Source organism: Zea mays, chromosome 2 (genome assembly GCF_902167145.1).
Source record: "Zea mays cultivar B73 chromosome 2, Zm-B73-REFERENCE-NAM-5.0, whole genome shotgun sequence".
In the NCBI taxonomy this organism is placed as follows: Eukaryota; Viridiplantae; Streptophyta; class Magnoliopsida; order Poales; family Poaceae; genus Zea; species Zea mays.
In genome coordinates, this window is record NC_050097.1 from 6,385,742 (window position 1) to 6,400,347 (window position 14,606).

The 14,606-nt window shown below is 48.7% G+C and overlaps 1 protein-coding gene across 1 annotated transcript; it reads left to right on the forward strand.

Moving 5' to 3' along the window:
- The first annotated feature begins 2,592 nt into the window (after positions 1 to 2,592).
- LOC103645864 (ABC transporter B family member 19) lies at positions 2,593 to 9,602 on the forward strand. The gene is made up of 9 exons (XM_008670571.4): positions 2,593 to 3,200; positions 3,344 to 3,398; positions 3,814 to 4,190; positions 5,742 to 6,001; positions 6,103 to 6,419; positions 6,513 to 6,736; positions 6,819 to 7,644; positions 7,725 to 7,966; positions 8,094 to 9,602. Exons 1-9 carry the CDS (start codon positions 2,910 to 2,912, stop codon positions 9,300 to 9,302), a joined length of 3,801 nt encoding a protein of 1,266 aa, XP_008668793.1. The 5' UTR covers positions 2,593 to 2,909; the 3' UTR covers positions 9,303 to 9,602.
- The last annotated feature ends 5,004 nt before the right edge of the window (positions 9,603 to 14,606 follow it).

A 14,606-nucleotide genomic window follows, 5' to 3' on the forward strand; every position in this document is an offset into this window, starting at 1 on the left:
ACAAAATGGCCCCGGAATGCCTCGGCGAGGCGGTCTGCGAGCGTGACGAAGTCGCGAAAGTGGCGGTGCATGGAATGGCGGCGCTGGTCGGGGTCGATGTGGCGGACGCTGGTGATGAGGTAGGAGACGTAGGTGGGCGTGGATCTGGGGACGAGCGAGGTGGCGGCAAGCTTGGCTTCAGTCTTCGGGTCGGAGACGGCGACAAGGGCGTACTCGAAGGGCGCCACGCGCGCGGATCTCGACGACACAGAGGAGGGCGAGGAGGCAGAGCATGGGGAGGAGACGGCACCGACGGAGGAGGGGTGGGTCAACGAAGGAGGAAAAGGTCTAGGACAGGGTGAAAGAGGCGCCACACATGGAGTGGTGGCGGTGGCGGTGGCGGAGGAGAAGAGGGGGTCAGGTGGAGGCGGCAGGGGCATAGGGGGTGATGATCTCGGCGCTGGGGGGCGAGGTATAGGGGGGCGACAGCAATCTCGGCGCTGGGGGAGGCGTCGAGGCTGGGCGCGAGGCGGAGGCTGTCGCATGCGAGATTTACGGAGGCGGGGGCGTGGTGTAGGTGTGGACGCCCTCGTTTGCTTCTTATAGAGTAGTAGGGATTTTAAACGATTTCCGTTCAAATTCTAGAACCACTTCGAATATAAAGACGAGAATAAATAATATCTGGACGGATACAAAACAAATATCGAATGTCAAACTCTGTTCACTTTCGTACTAAGCATTTGGCTTCTACCACCGCTATTCAGGTCTGTTTGTGTTATATAAATGAGAGATATTGTAAATACATTTATATACTAATAATTTAAAATAAAAAATATAATCGTGTTTGAATAAATATTTAATTTAAGGAAGGTCTACCTATATGATATATAAAAACCATAGTGATGTACGATTAACTAATTAGTATACAAGTCATAACAATTAGCACATATATGCCCTAAATACATAATAAATTTTAGCGTATTATAATTTTTTTAATTTTAGCCACAAATATAAAACTACAAAAAAAGTTTATCTTTTGTTTGGGGGGGAGGGCTCGCCCTGCTAGCTCCCCTTTCTACGCCACTGTTGGCGGACGATGTAAATTGTGTTTGAGAGGTCGAGCACTCATTAAATGTATCTAATATACCACTACATGGTATACCTAGAGAGGTCTACAACTATGATTAATCTAAGTATTGACTAGCTTTCTATTTATTCTGGATTGAGTTATTATGATCAACTACATGCTAGTGTTTTAACCTATTCAACAAACATGATGAGAATTACTTTATGGTACGATGATTCATTATGATTATGAACTTGTGGCATTTTAGGGGACTCAAGCTGTTTTCCGAGTACCTCTCCGCAAGACCTATTCGTTGAGAGACCACCCGAGACAATAGTACAACTATGAAGATGGTATGAGACACCCTTAGCTGATTAATTGGTGGAACCTGGGGGTGTAGTTTGCTTCGGCGTTGTGCCGTCAATGGGGGCTAGGGCATAATGCTTCTCTGCTAAGGGTGGGTGCCAAGGTTCATTCGATTTAGTTTTGTTAGTCACCCACCTTAGGAAGGAGTACTGTGTTTGTACGACTGACGATACCTAACGGACGACTATAGACCAGGAGAATCTTTGTAAAAGGCTATATAGTGAATCCCCCCGTTCATTCACTTCGGTAGTGAAGATCGGGTCTTGCAAACCTAGGATGGAAAAGGGATCATGACTCGTGGGTAAAGTGTGCAACCTCTGTAGAGGGTTAGAAACTGGTATATCAGCCGTTCTCGCGGTTAAGAGTAGCCTTGGGATCATCTTTAATTAGAGATACTATGAACTTATGTTGATGGTTTAATGATGATGGCTACATTTATGATATATGGTACTTTCTTCTCTGAGGAGGTGCTTTCTTTTGGTAATATCAAATTGGGTTTTATTATAAAACTTGGCTTGTACTATTGATATATACCTCACCAACTAAAAACAAGTGCTTTGAGTTTAACCCACATACAACTACCCACTATAACATACAGGACAATTGTTGAGTACGTTGATGTGAACTCACCCTTGCTTAAACACCAAACACAAGTTTGTCCCTATTGCAATCATTGCTCAGGAGAAGATGAAGGCAACGCGAATGATTTTCAGGAGTCTCAGGACTTCGAGTAATTCTAAAATAGACTAGCGGCAAACCCGCAGTCGGCTGCCTGTGAAACCTTATCTTACAACGTTTCGTTCATCACTTTGATTTATGTTAATGACTATATGGATGTTTTGGGCATTATGATGTAATAAAGTAACATTTATTTCCACTATTTTTGAGCATTGTGTGATAATGTCTAATTATGTAATCGTTTTGCACGTGAATTTCTGATCCTATTACGTATATGGTTCGCATTCGGTTTATCTTATAAAATCAGGTGTGACATAAGTGATATCAAATCGTATAACCGTAGAACTAGAATAAAATAGTCGTTTTAAGAATTATGACCCTTATTCTACCTTGCAATAGGCGAAGAAAGCGTAGAGCCAGTGAGCGGATGTGGCACTCCTTGAACCCGCGCCCACGCTGCAGTGCCCAGTGCCCTCCTCTTTTTTATTACTCGCCCCGACGCAGTAGCTTCTGACTGACCACCGCAGTGCGGAACACAAAAGCTCACCAGTCACCCCTGCGGCGCCACCCCCACAAACCTCGCCTGCACGTCACCAATACCGAGGCTATCCCCGGCAGGCGCTTCCGGATTCCCCCCTTTCTTCCTTTGCAGCCTGCCAGGCACCGCTGGCCAAGAGACAAGCAAAAACGGCGACACCTTCACCAATGCCGCAGGGCGCCGCTGCTGCGGCCTGAGAGTGCGAGCCCCGCTACCGAGGTCCGGGTCAGGCGGGGGGTGTGGGGGGGGGGGGGGGGGGGGGGGGGGGGGGAGCGCATTGCGATGGCGGAGTCGGCGGCGGCTGACGGGAAGTCGGACAAGGTGGCGAACGGAGGAGGGGGAGGCGGCGATGCAGCGGGGGAGGGGAAGAAGCGGGGGGACCAGGCCGTGGCGTTCCACGAGCTCTTCTCGTTTGCCGACAAGTGGGACCTGATGCTCATGGCGGCGGGCAGCATGGGTGCACTGGCGCACGGCGCCGCCATGCCGTTCTTCTTCCTGCTCTTCGGGGACCTCATCAACGGCTTCGGCAAGAATCAGACCGACCTCCGCACCATGACCGATGAGGTCGCAAAGGTCCGTCAGTTCTTCATTCTCCGCACACTCAAAATAACTTCCATTTGTACTTTGTTGCCGATCGGCAACGGTTTCTTTCGCCAAGATCGCTGCTTCTTGTCGCAACTGTCACCTGATTTATTTCCTCTGCTCTTCTATTGCAGTACGCGCTCTACTTCGTCTACCTGGGGCTGGTGGTCTGCGTCTCCTCCTACGCAGGTGACCATCCATCCGCCATTCCTCACCCCCTCGAGTTCCGGACGATTCCCCCGTCACATCCTGTCTTCTCCGACGTACCATGGCTCTTTTCAAGCATAGTAATGGAGTACAGGGGCCTATTCACGAAATAGGATCTAGTCATGGCTGGTGGGGCATCTCGAAGACCAACCCACTCATCAGTTACACAAGTCCCGTCAGGCCGTCACCATCACACCCAACGGGGAAAAGTTAACAATTACTCCGTACATCATCTGCCTCCTTTTTGTGTCGACGAATCCGGCAAGCGAGCTCGCCGGCATCCATTGCGGCCGGCTGCCGGCGGCGTGGCCTGCTGCTGGAGTTGCAGTCTTCCAAAATCCACACTATGGATTCTTGCACACCGACGACTGAAAAGCTGCATCCTCTCGTTCTCCAGAGATCGCGTGCTGGATGTACACCGGGGAGCGGCAGGTGATCGCGCTCCGGAAGGCTTACCTGGACGCCGTGCTGCGGCAGGACGTGGGTTTCTTCGATACGGACGCGCGCACGGGCGACATCGTCTTCGGCGTCTCCACCGACACGCTGCTCGTGCAGGATGGCATCGGCGAGAAGGTCGGCAACTTCATGCACTACATCGCCACCTTCCTGGCGGGGCTCGTCGTCGGGTTCGTCTCGGCATGGCGGCTTGCGCTGCTCAGTGTGGCCGTCATCCCGGCCATCGCCTTCGCCGGCGGCCTGTACGCGTACACGCTCACCGGGCTCACTTCCAAAAGCCGGGAGTCGTATGCTAATGCCGGCGTCGTCGCGGAGCAGGTAACGGCGACTCTTGTCTCCTGGTGTGTTTCCCGTGGGGAATTTGGCTGCTGCTGTACCGTATACTGCTGCCATTATATATGTATATTTCTCTTGGATTAGGATTAGGATTCGTGTTCGAGTAATCTATGCATTTCTTAGTGGGCGCTTGGACTTGGCATGGAATTTTGGGCTGGTGCGTTGGTAGTATTTCCTGGTGCTGTCTGCTGATTAGGAGCCAAAAATCTTGTTTTTTATGCTGTAAGACGACTAACCAACATGCCATTTGTTGCCTTTTATGCTTTGGGAATCCTATGAGCCATTCCACGAGCTTGGTCGGGGCAAGTGCCTTGTGGGTTTCTGCTTTCCACGACTTGTTTGGCTCAACTTTTGGTATGGTGGCACTGTCGCCCTATTTTTTACTTGTGGTTTTTAGAGGGCTGATCAGCAGTGAAAGTAGTAAAAGGGACTCAAGCCTGTTTAATTTAATATAAATGACGTCTGGTAGCCTGTGCCTAACAAAAGAACGTAATTTTGAAGAATCTATTGACCTCATTATTTGCAGTCGACTGTAGAAAAACTATGCATATTGATTCTGTGCACAGTTTCAACTGTGATATTTCTTTTATAGCCTGTTAATTGTGGCGCAGTACTGAGTAAAAATTTAATCATGTAACTTTTTTTGGATAATATTTTTTGGTTCTTTTGTGGGTAAAATATGATCACTGGTAACCATATGTAGTGTTAAGAGAGGATTCTGGGAATTGAGTGAACCATTTTTTTACCATACTGTGTTGTTGAGCAATTGTTGATAATGTAGAAGGCTGCTGAATGTATTTGTTCCTTTCCATAAGGAACCCACATACATTGTTTTTTTAAACCAAAATGACATATATTAGTCATGTAAAATTACAATTGCCTTAGATTCTGTCAGTTTCTCCTTTTGTAGTGTGAAGTACTTCTCTCTGCTATGCTGCTACCAGCAATAGCTGGAGTGCTTGTTTGAATTGTTCATTGCCACAGTTGTGATTTGGTACAATATTTCTTACCCCTCCATAGTCCATAGACATATTTGGCAAAACTTGCCTTGTGTGTGGTGAGCAAATTGTTACACCTTAGGCTTGTTTTGGCAAAGAATCGTGGCAATGACTAGAAACAACGTCGTCTTCAGGGGTGCACCCTCCTCCCTGCACATTCTCCGCCAACGATGCAAAGAAGAAGCACGCCTATGGAGCCCCAGGATGAAACTTTATGGGCTTGATGCCAGAAGCTGGTGCCCTGTATTTTGACCATTTGTAACCCTTGTGTTCAGTGTTCTGAATCATGTATCCGACTTCTGTAACTTTCACTCCTGGTTTCTAATATAATTCAAGCGGGGACAGATCCCCCCCCCCCCCAGTCTGTTTTCAAAAAAAAGAGGAAGGTAACCAAACATGGCATACCCAATTTAATTTGTTTGCCATACTATGTACATATTGTTTTTTTTACAATCTATAAGTCACTATGTTGTAATTTTAAGAATTAGTTTCATGCAATTCTACTTATTTGGTGACTGAATTAATTCTGGAACAGGCAATTGGACAAGTAAGAACAGTGTACTCTTTTGTCGGAGAGAGCAAAGCGCTCAATTCATATTCTGAAGCAATCCAGAACACACTGAAGCTTGGTTACAAAGCTGGGATGGCCAAAGGTCTTGGAATTGGATGTACTTATGGGATAGCTTGCATGTCATGGGCACTGGTATTTTGGTATGCTGGGGTCTTCATCAGGAATGGGCAGACTGATGGTGGAAAGGCTTTTACCGCGATCTTTTCTGCAATTGTCGGTGGCATGTAAGTGAAAGATGTTGATATTATTATAATTCTGTTTCACTTAATTTCCCCAGTCCATGAGCTATGTCTTGTGTGCAACAACGACTTAATTGTTTCTACAGGAGTCTTGGTCAGGCTTTCTCAAACCTTGGAGCCTTCAGTAAGGGAAAGATTGCTGGTTACAAACTGTTGGAGGTCATTCGCCAGAAACCCTCCATAGTCAATGATCATAAGGATGGAAAATGGTTGGCAGAGGTCCATGGAAACATAGAATTCAAGGAAGTTACTTTCAGTTATCCATCAAGGCCTGATGTTATAATCTTCCGGGATTTCTCTCTTTTCTTCCCTGCTGGTAAAACAGTTGCAGTTGTTGGAGGGAGTGGGTCTGGAAAGAGCACTGTTGTGGCTTTGATAGAAAGGTTCTATGATCCTAATGAAGGTAACAAAACACATCTTCTTAGAGGCTGTTGATTTGCTTCCTTCAAATTTATTGCTCCTTTTAAATCATTGGCTAACTTCGTTTGCATTGCAGGCCAGGTTTTGCTAGACAATGTTGACATAAAGACACTCCAGCTGAGGTGGCTTAGAGAACAGATTGGTCTGGTAAACCAAGAACCTGCTCTTTTTGCAACAACGATCCTCGAGAATATACTGTATGGAAAGCCAGATGCAACTATTGCAGAAGTTGAGGCTGCAGCGACTGCATCCAATGCACATAGTTTCATATCTCTTCTTCCGAATGGTTACAACACAATGGTATGTCTATATTTTTTTCGACATACATGTAAGTCTGGTCTAATCAATTAAATACTAATTTCTTCATTTTTTCCATCCACAGGCAGGTGAGAGAGGAATCCAGCTCTCTGGTGGTCAGAAACAACGTATAGCAATAGCTCGTGCTATGCTGAAAAACCCAAAGATCCTGCTCCTGGATGAGGCTACCAGTGCATTAGATGCAGACTCGGAAAGCATTGTGCAAGAAGCTTTAGACCGTTTGATGGTTGGGAGGACGACTGTAGTTGTTGCCCACCGTCTGTCGACGATAAGAAACGTTAACATGATCGCTGTGATCCAACAAGGCCAAGTTGTTGAGACTGGGACGCATGATGAACTCATTGCAAAAGGAACCTCTGGAGCATATGCCTCCCTTGTTCGTTTTCAGGAAACGGCACGGAACAGGGATCTTGGAGGTGCATCTAGCCGCAGGTCACGGTCAATTCACTTGACAAGCTCACTTTCCACCAAATCTCTCAGCCTCAGGTCTGGAAGTCTAAAGAACCTCAGCTATCAGTACAGTACTGGAGCAGATGGTCGCATTGAGATGATTTCTAATGCTGATAATGACCGCAAATACCCAGCGCCACGTGGCTACTTCTTCAAGCTTCTGAAACTGAACGCACCTGAATGGCCATATGCAGTGTTGGGGGCCATTGGTTCTGTCCTCTCCGGATTTATTGGCCCAACTTTTGCCATTGTTATGGGTGAAATGCTTGATGTGTTCTACTACAGGGACCCCAATGAAATTGAGAAGAAAACCAAGCTATATGTGTTCATTTATATTGGCACAGGCATATATGCCGTTGTTGCTTATCTTGTGCAGCATTACTTCTTCAGCATCATGGGGGAAAATCTTACAACCAGGGTTCGGAGGATGATGTTGTCCGGTACTTAATTTCTCCATTCCTCAGTCAGCTTTTGTGGTGTCATTTGAATATGTTGTGAATCTCTACAATATTCAATGCAGCAATACTTAGGAATGAAGTTGGTTGGTTTGACGAAGAAGAAAACAACTCTAGTCTTGTGGCTGCGCGTCTAGGTGTTGATGCAGCTGATGTGAAGTCGGCTATAGCCGAGAGAATTTCAGTCATCCTGCAGAACATGACTTCTCTTATGACTTCTTTCGTCGTTGGATTTATCATCGAGTGGAGAGTGGCAATACTTATTCTGGCCACTTTCCCTCTGCTTGTGCTTGCCAACTTTGCTCAGGTAATTTCTTGGCCTACTTTTAAGTGATTGATGTCTGCCCCTGGACTTGAACAGCAAAATATATGTGGTAATGACAACTTTCACACTAATTCTGAAATGAGAACGTTGTTTCTTTTTGTGCTTTCAGCAACTTTCAATGAAGGGCTTTGCTGGTGATACGGCAAAGGCACATGCCAGGAGCAGTATGGTTGCAGGTGAAGCAGTGAGCAATATCCGCACCGTAGCGGCGTTCAACGCTCAAAGCAAGATCCTGTCACTCTTCAGCCATGAACTGCGTGTGCCAGAGCAGCAAATCCTCCGCCGCAGCCAGACATCTGGTCTTCTGTTTGGCCTGTCACAGCTCTGCTTATACTCCTCAGAAGCGCTCATCCTCTGGTATGGTTCTCATCTCGTGCGGTCACATGGGTCCACCTTCTCCAAGGTCATCAAGGTTTTTGTTGTCCTGGTGGTGACTGCCAACTCGGTAGCCGAGACGGTGAGCCTGGCCCCAGAGATCATCCGCGGAGGTGAGTCCATCCGATCCATCTTCGGCATCCTCAACAGAGCAACGAGAATCGAGCCTGACGATCCAGAGTCAGAGCGTGTCACCACCATCCGAGGGGACATCGAGCTGCGGCATGTAGACTTCTCGTATCCAGCACGCCCAGACATTCAAATCTTCAAGGACTTCAACCTGAAAATCCAAGCTGGGCGCAGCCAGGCACTAGTCGGAGCCAGCGGTTCAGGCAAGAGCACCGTCATTGCTCTCATCGAGCGGTTCTATGATCCATGCGGGGGCAAAGTGGCCATCGACGGCAAGGACATCCGGACGCTGAACCTGAAGTCCTTGCGGCTCAAGATCGGACTCGTGCAGCAGGAGCCGGTCCTCTTCGCATCGAGCATCCTAGAGAACATTGCGTACGGCAAGGAAGGCGCGAGCGAGGAGGAGGTGGTGGAGGCGGCGAAGACGGCGAACGTGCACGGCTTCGTCAGCCAGCTGCCCGACGGCTACAGGACGGCGGTCGGCGAGCAGGGGATGCAGCTGTCAGGCGGGCAGAAGCAACGGATCGCCATCGCCAGGGCGGTGCTCAAGGACCCGGCCATCCTGCTGCTGGACGAGGCGACGAGCGCGCTGGACGCGGAGTCCGAGTGCGTGCTGCAGGAGGCGCTGGAGCGGCTGATGAAGGGGCGGACCACCGTGCTGGTGGCGCACCGGCTGTCTACGATCCGAGGGGTGGACCGCATCGCGGTGGTGCAGGACGGGCGGGTCGTGGAGCACGGCAGCCACTCCGACCTCCTGGCCCGGCCGGAGGGCGCCTACTTGCGGCTGCTGCAGTTGCAGCACCATCGTGTCTGACGGCGCCGTGCATCCTCTGATGATGTATATTAATTACACGATGACATCTTAGTTTCGGAGGTCTGGGGCGGTGGCGGCTTCCTTTTCGGTTTCTTGGGTTGGCGGTGGCCGGTGGTCGTGCATGGGGATGTTGATACTAGGGCAAAACGTGTTGCGTTCTTATGCATAAACTTGGAACATGTGATCTGTATCTTCACCTCTTCTCGTCCACCTCGATCTCCTCATCAGCCCTCCTCTCATTCTTTAGCAGTAATAAGTTCACCGTGAGATCAATGGTAATGTGGTTTATGAAGAGGAACAGATCCGAGTGCCCCGAGCAAGCGCAAGAACAGATATGGAAACAGAAATTTCATTAAAAAACCACGCTCTATATCTTTCTATACTCCAATATTTTTTTGATGTATTATGTACACTCTAAAGAGCTGATCTAAATCTCTAATTTTGACTAGCGAAAATCTAAAATAAAATATCAATATTTAAAGTTCTAAAAGCAACTCCAACAACCTCTTTTACATCCTTTCTAACACGTAGGAATAGATATTTTGATGAATAAAACCCTCTAGTGATCTATTTAGTTACATTTTTAAACAAATATATTTTATTTTAGATTTGTCGCTACCAAAAAAAGAAAAAAGAAAAACAGGGCTGGATCTATAGAAAATGCATTCAACTGACAGGATGGTATCATTTGATCTGGTGCATACAATTAAAATCTAATGGTAACAGTTATCAAATATTTAACCACCTATATCTAAAATCTAGTAGGTATTATACATTTAACCCCTTTCACCTAAAATATCAGATACAATTAGATTTTAGTTGGATATATAAAATTGTTTGGTTGTACGGTTTGTACTAATATAATATGAAGGTTAGCCGTGTGCCCGTGTTCAATTATGAAGCAGATGTCTTCATGGAGGCCCATTGCTGGAGCGCGGAGCTCTAACGCATGGAAGGTTAGCCGTGTTCAATTACTTTTTTTTCAGAGGAAGGTATAAACCGTCTTAAGCTGGGGCCCATGTTTTGTTTTGTTTTCTTTCAGGGAGTTCGGCCCATCACGTTCAAAAAAGAATGGTGACGTGTCTCCGGCCCATAATATCGTGTGGGCCAATGCAGGGTCCAAGCGGACCTCCTTCCTGTCTTTTTATACACTCACGTGTAGAAGGTGTCATTGAATCACGATCTAAATATCTATCTACAATAAGTTAAAGTCCTTATTTAATTTTAGTTTAAAAATAAATAATATTAGAACACAAACCTAATTCGATTTGATTCTTAAACTTTATAGTGTAAAATCTAGGGCTCGTTACCTTCTCTCTACTCTCATCAGATCGTAACAGTGTACGGCCTGAATACCCTGGGCCATGGCGGTTCATGCGAATACTAGCTTAATAGGAGTAATAAGCTTTGGCCATCGATCAGACAGAGCATCGCTCTCATAATGGCAGAGCACAGCATGAGCAGGCCCGCAGATTAATGGCGCCGAGGTGACCGTCCTGCACTTTGCGTGCCAGCCAAACTAGGGTTTTGGTCGCTGGCACGTCGGGCTCCTCCGGCCGCAGCGGCGGTCGTAGCCGTACGCTGGGTACCAGTTCCCCTCCTCCCTTCCCGCTGTGCAGTCCACGATATACGTAACACGCTCCCCTGCCAGTACACCTGGTTCCTCCCGGTTGGTAGCACGTAGCCTCGCACACGCACTGTGCAATGCATGCCCACCTTCCTTGTCGCGTGTCGCCAGTCGTCACACAACACGACGCCGCGCCGCGCCATAGGCCGGTTGGTTTTGGTCCGCGCGCGGTGTACTTGCGGGCTGCAGCGGCCGTGCCGCGCGCCCCGTTGCTGCCGCTGACGGGCGTCGTATGCATGCGTGGGTGACGGAGCAGAGTGGCGGCATTGTTTTTGGTGTTTCTCGTCTCGCATGGCCCATGGTTGCGGTCGCGGCGCGCGTACGAGCCCGGCAGGCGGGGAGGTTGGTTGGCCGCGCGTAGCTAGAGCGGCGACTGTTTGCTGCGATCCGCGCGGTATCCGGCACACTATTGCGCCCCCCCAGGTCGGCGACGCCTGCTGGACGTACGGGGGGCAGGCGGCATGGGGCAGCCCCCGCTTCCGGCCTCCCCAACAGCGCGCCGGCGCGTGGGCGTACGTGCTGGACCATCCGACCCAGGCGCCTACAGGGGCAGAGGGGCTACTAGAGAGACGTTCGTTGACAATTAATTGAGTCGTTATTAGCTAGGTCGGGCGTGGTCTGATCTACGTACGCGCGTTGTATTATCCTCGCCCTGGACACCAGCAAAACTGAGACAACCAGATTAAAAACCCCTTTTTTATATCTTGTGCCTGACCTGGCGGTACAGTGTGGCGTATAACGACTGACCTGACAACACAGACGGACGGCTTGTAATATAAGCATCGATCGATGCGTACGTAGAGCCCCCAACATGTACTGTGCGGAATCCAGTGTATAGATTGAACAGAGAGCGGTGCCGTACGCGCGCCATAAAGCTACCTAACCTACTGATGATGGACTGTAATGCGGCAACACACCTGTTAATTAATCGATCGGCCGGCCACGTACGCTCTTTCATGGTCTTTCGTTCGCCCAGCATGCGCTGCGACTGCGGCCTTTGCTCCGTCCAGCTACGCGCCTGCATGTACTGCACGGGCACCGCCACCGCCACCGGGCACAGCGTCCGCCCGGCCGGGTGGCATGCATGCGCGTGGCCGGCGCGGCGCTGTAGTACTGGCCGGAGGCGGGCACGCACAGTACGTGTGGTGTGGCACCGAGGAAATGAATTAATGTACGCGCGTGCGCGCTGTTGTTGTCCCGTGCTATGGAAGCCAGCCGGCTCGATGTCTCCTCGCCCGGCCCCATCTCCGCTGTTCCCCCCTCTTTCGAGTGATCGCGATCCCCACGTGCTCCCTCCCTCTCCCATCCGCTGGCGACACGCCATTCTGTACAGGACTGCAAATGGTTCGTGCCCGAGCCGATCGACTCACCCGGCGCTGGCAATCTGGCAGCCGAAGGAATGTTGGCAGGATCGGACGAGAGACACAGATGAGTCTCAGTGGTGTGGTTGAAGTGGGATGCAGCTACTAGACAAAAGGCTATGGATAGAAGAACAAAACGATACTACAGGGAGAGGGAGACCTAGAGATCATGAATTTTCTATTTGACGGTTAAAGTTTTATATTTTTAAAAAATTAAAGAAATATATGTTGATATATAGGAAAGAAGTAGCAGTCGTCCCTTTATCATGTTGTCACAGTCAAGAAGTCTTTGAGCGCGTGAGATCGTGCAGACCCTTTATCGTTTACTGATATATGTTAAATGCTGCAAGCACTAGGGGTCACAATCTGTGCTTGTTTGTTAGCATAACCTATATGAAAAAAAGGAAACGTTGTTAGTTGTATTGAGAGAAAACCCATACAGTTTGTCAATCCTACGTACTCCCTCCGTTTCTTTTTAGTTGTCGCTGGATAGTTCAATTTTGCACTATCCAGCGATCGACAACTAAAACGAAACGGAAGGAGTATATACACTTGGCTTATTATTTAACGTGGACAGTTTTGATTGATGTGCATCTTTGATAGCTAATTTCTTCTTCGTATATTTTTAAACCCTTCAAATTTAAGATATTCTGCAGGTATTATAAGTACAAAACTACTACGTATATAACTATACACACACACGTATATACTAATAAGGTTAGATGACGACACATGAAACGACAGCCCTTACAAAACACTCCAATAATACACTTGAATCGTGTGTAGCAATAATGGGAAGAAATTTGGTCTGAAATTAGAGATAAAGGAAAAGGGCAAAGCAGGAGACTACTAGAGAAAATCGACAGGTCTGCACAAACATCAAAATGTGACTCGCATCGCATGCATTTGGCTCATTCGTCAGGAACTAGTAGAGTACGTAGTTTGCGTCGTCGTGAGAGCCTGTGATTGAGAATCGGCAACCGAAAGCAGGCGGGCGATCGCGATGCTCTGAGGGGGGCGCGGTTAAAAATTTTAAAACCATCGGTATCTCGTTGCCATGGTAGGTACAGACGGTCGATGACGCACATGGTCGGCGCTCTCGGATCCGTGCTGCCATGCCGCGCGTGGCCGGTGTACGCCGAGCGCTCCCCCCGAGGTCCACTCAGACCACTACTAGTCCATCCGCCACGGCACCATGCATCACGCCAACCGGTGGCGTGGCGACGCACATGGGCGTTACGTTCTCGGCGCGCGCTAGATCTCGGTCGGTCGGTCGGACCGGACGGAGCGCGCCAGAATGATCCATGCGATCATGCGACCGTACGTACCGGCCTCCAATCAGGACGCCGCCGCCGAGCGCGCGCAGCGAGAGCGGCCAGGCGCTCCGTTCTTCGTGGCGGCCCGCCATCGACCACGAGTCCACGACCAGAGCGAGCGTGGTCCTGGTCCTGCGGCTTGTGGTTCGTTGGTCTTTGTCTTTGACCGAGCTGGGGACGGGCGGGCGGGAGACGGACAAAGCTAGCTAGCTAGCGTCTCGTCTGGTGCCATGCATGTTGGTGCTGGGTGCGCCCTCTGTCCGGTCCGGGGCCTCCCGCTTTGTTTGTTTTCGTCGTTTGCTCGAAGGGTGGCGGATCCAACGCGCTCGCGCCCGCGCCCGGCCTCGTGCTGTCGCGAACAAATCATAGCGTCATGATTGGCCTTCTCGACTCTGACTGCCACCAATCGGTCGCCTAACGAGAGAGAATCCAGGGAGCATGCATCTATATGGATGTGTTTGGTTGTCTGGTCCAGCCTGAGCCTGGCTCAATGAGAGGACCAGGCTCAAGAGAGCCCGCATGTAATGAGCTAACCTAATATGTTTGGTTGGCTGGTCAAAGTAAGCCTGGCCCATATGATATATTGTTTGGTTCTCATTTTTCTTAGCTTGGCCCAATTGGGTTACCACCAATTTTGATGTGTTAGATGCCGTTCCCGCCAAATTTCAAAATTTTAAGCGTTATTAGACAACTTACAACAGATTTGAACTAAAAATATAATTTTGACCCATAAATTGAACTATTTACAATCATCTAAATATGATTTACACCCATATATTACAACATAAACAGAAGCACAGGTTGAATCAGACAATCAAACATTTCACATGTTACAGGTGCTGCCATCTAATGTAAAGGAGACCAAAAGGAACTTGTCTACCATCAATCCTGCACTGTCATGATGAAAGGAGACCAAAAGGAACTTGTCTACCATCAACCTTTGTAAACAGATCATAAACAGATCATGGTAACCATAGCAACTTACCATTAGAGAAAAATG

What these genes read in the sequence shown, in the direction of transcription:
- LOC103645864 (XM_008670571.4), top strand. Translation starts at nt 2,910, where the DNA reads ATGGCGGAGTCGGCGGCGGCTGACGGGAAGTCGGACAAGGTGGCGAAC. An exon ending in CTGCGTCTCCTCCTACGCAG is followed by an intron (nt 3,399 to 3,813) that starts GTGACCATCCAT and finishes CTCGTTCTCCAG; the next exon opens with AGATCGCGTGCTGGATGTAC. An exon ending in CCGGCGTCGTCGCGGAGCAG is followed by an intron (nt 4,191 to 5,741) that starts GTAACGGCGACT and finishes ATTCTGGAACAG; the next exon opens with GCAATTGGACAAGTAAGAAC.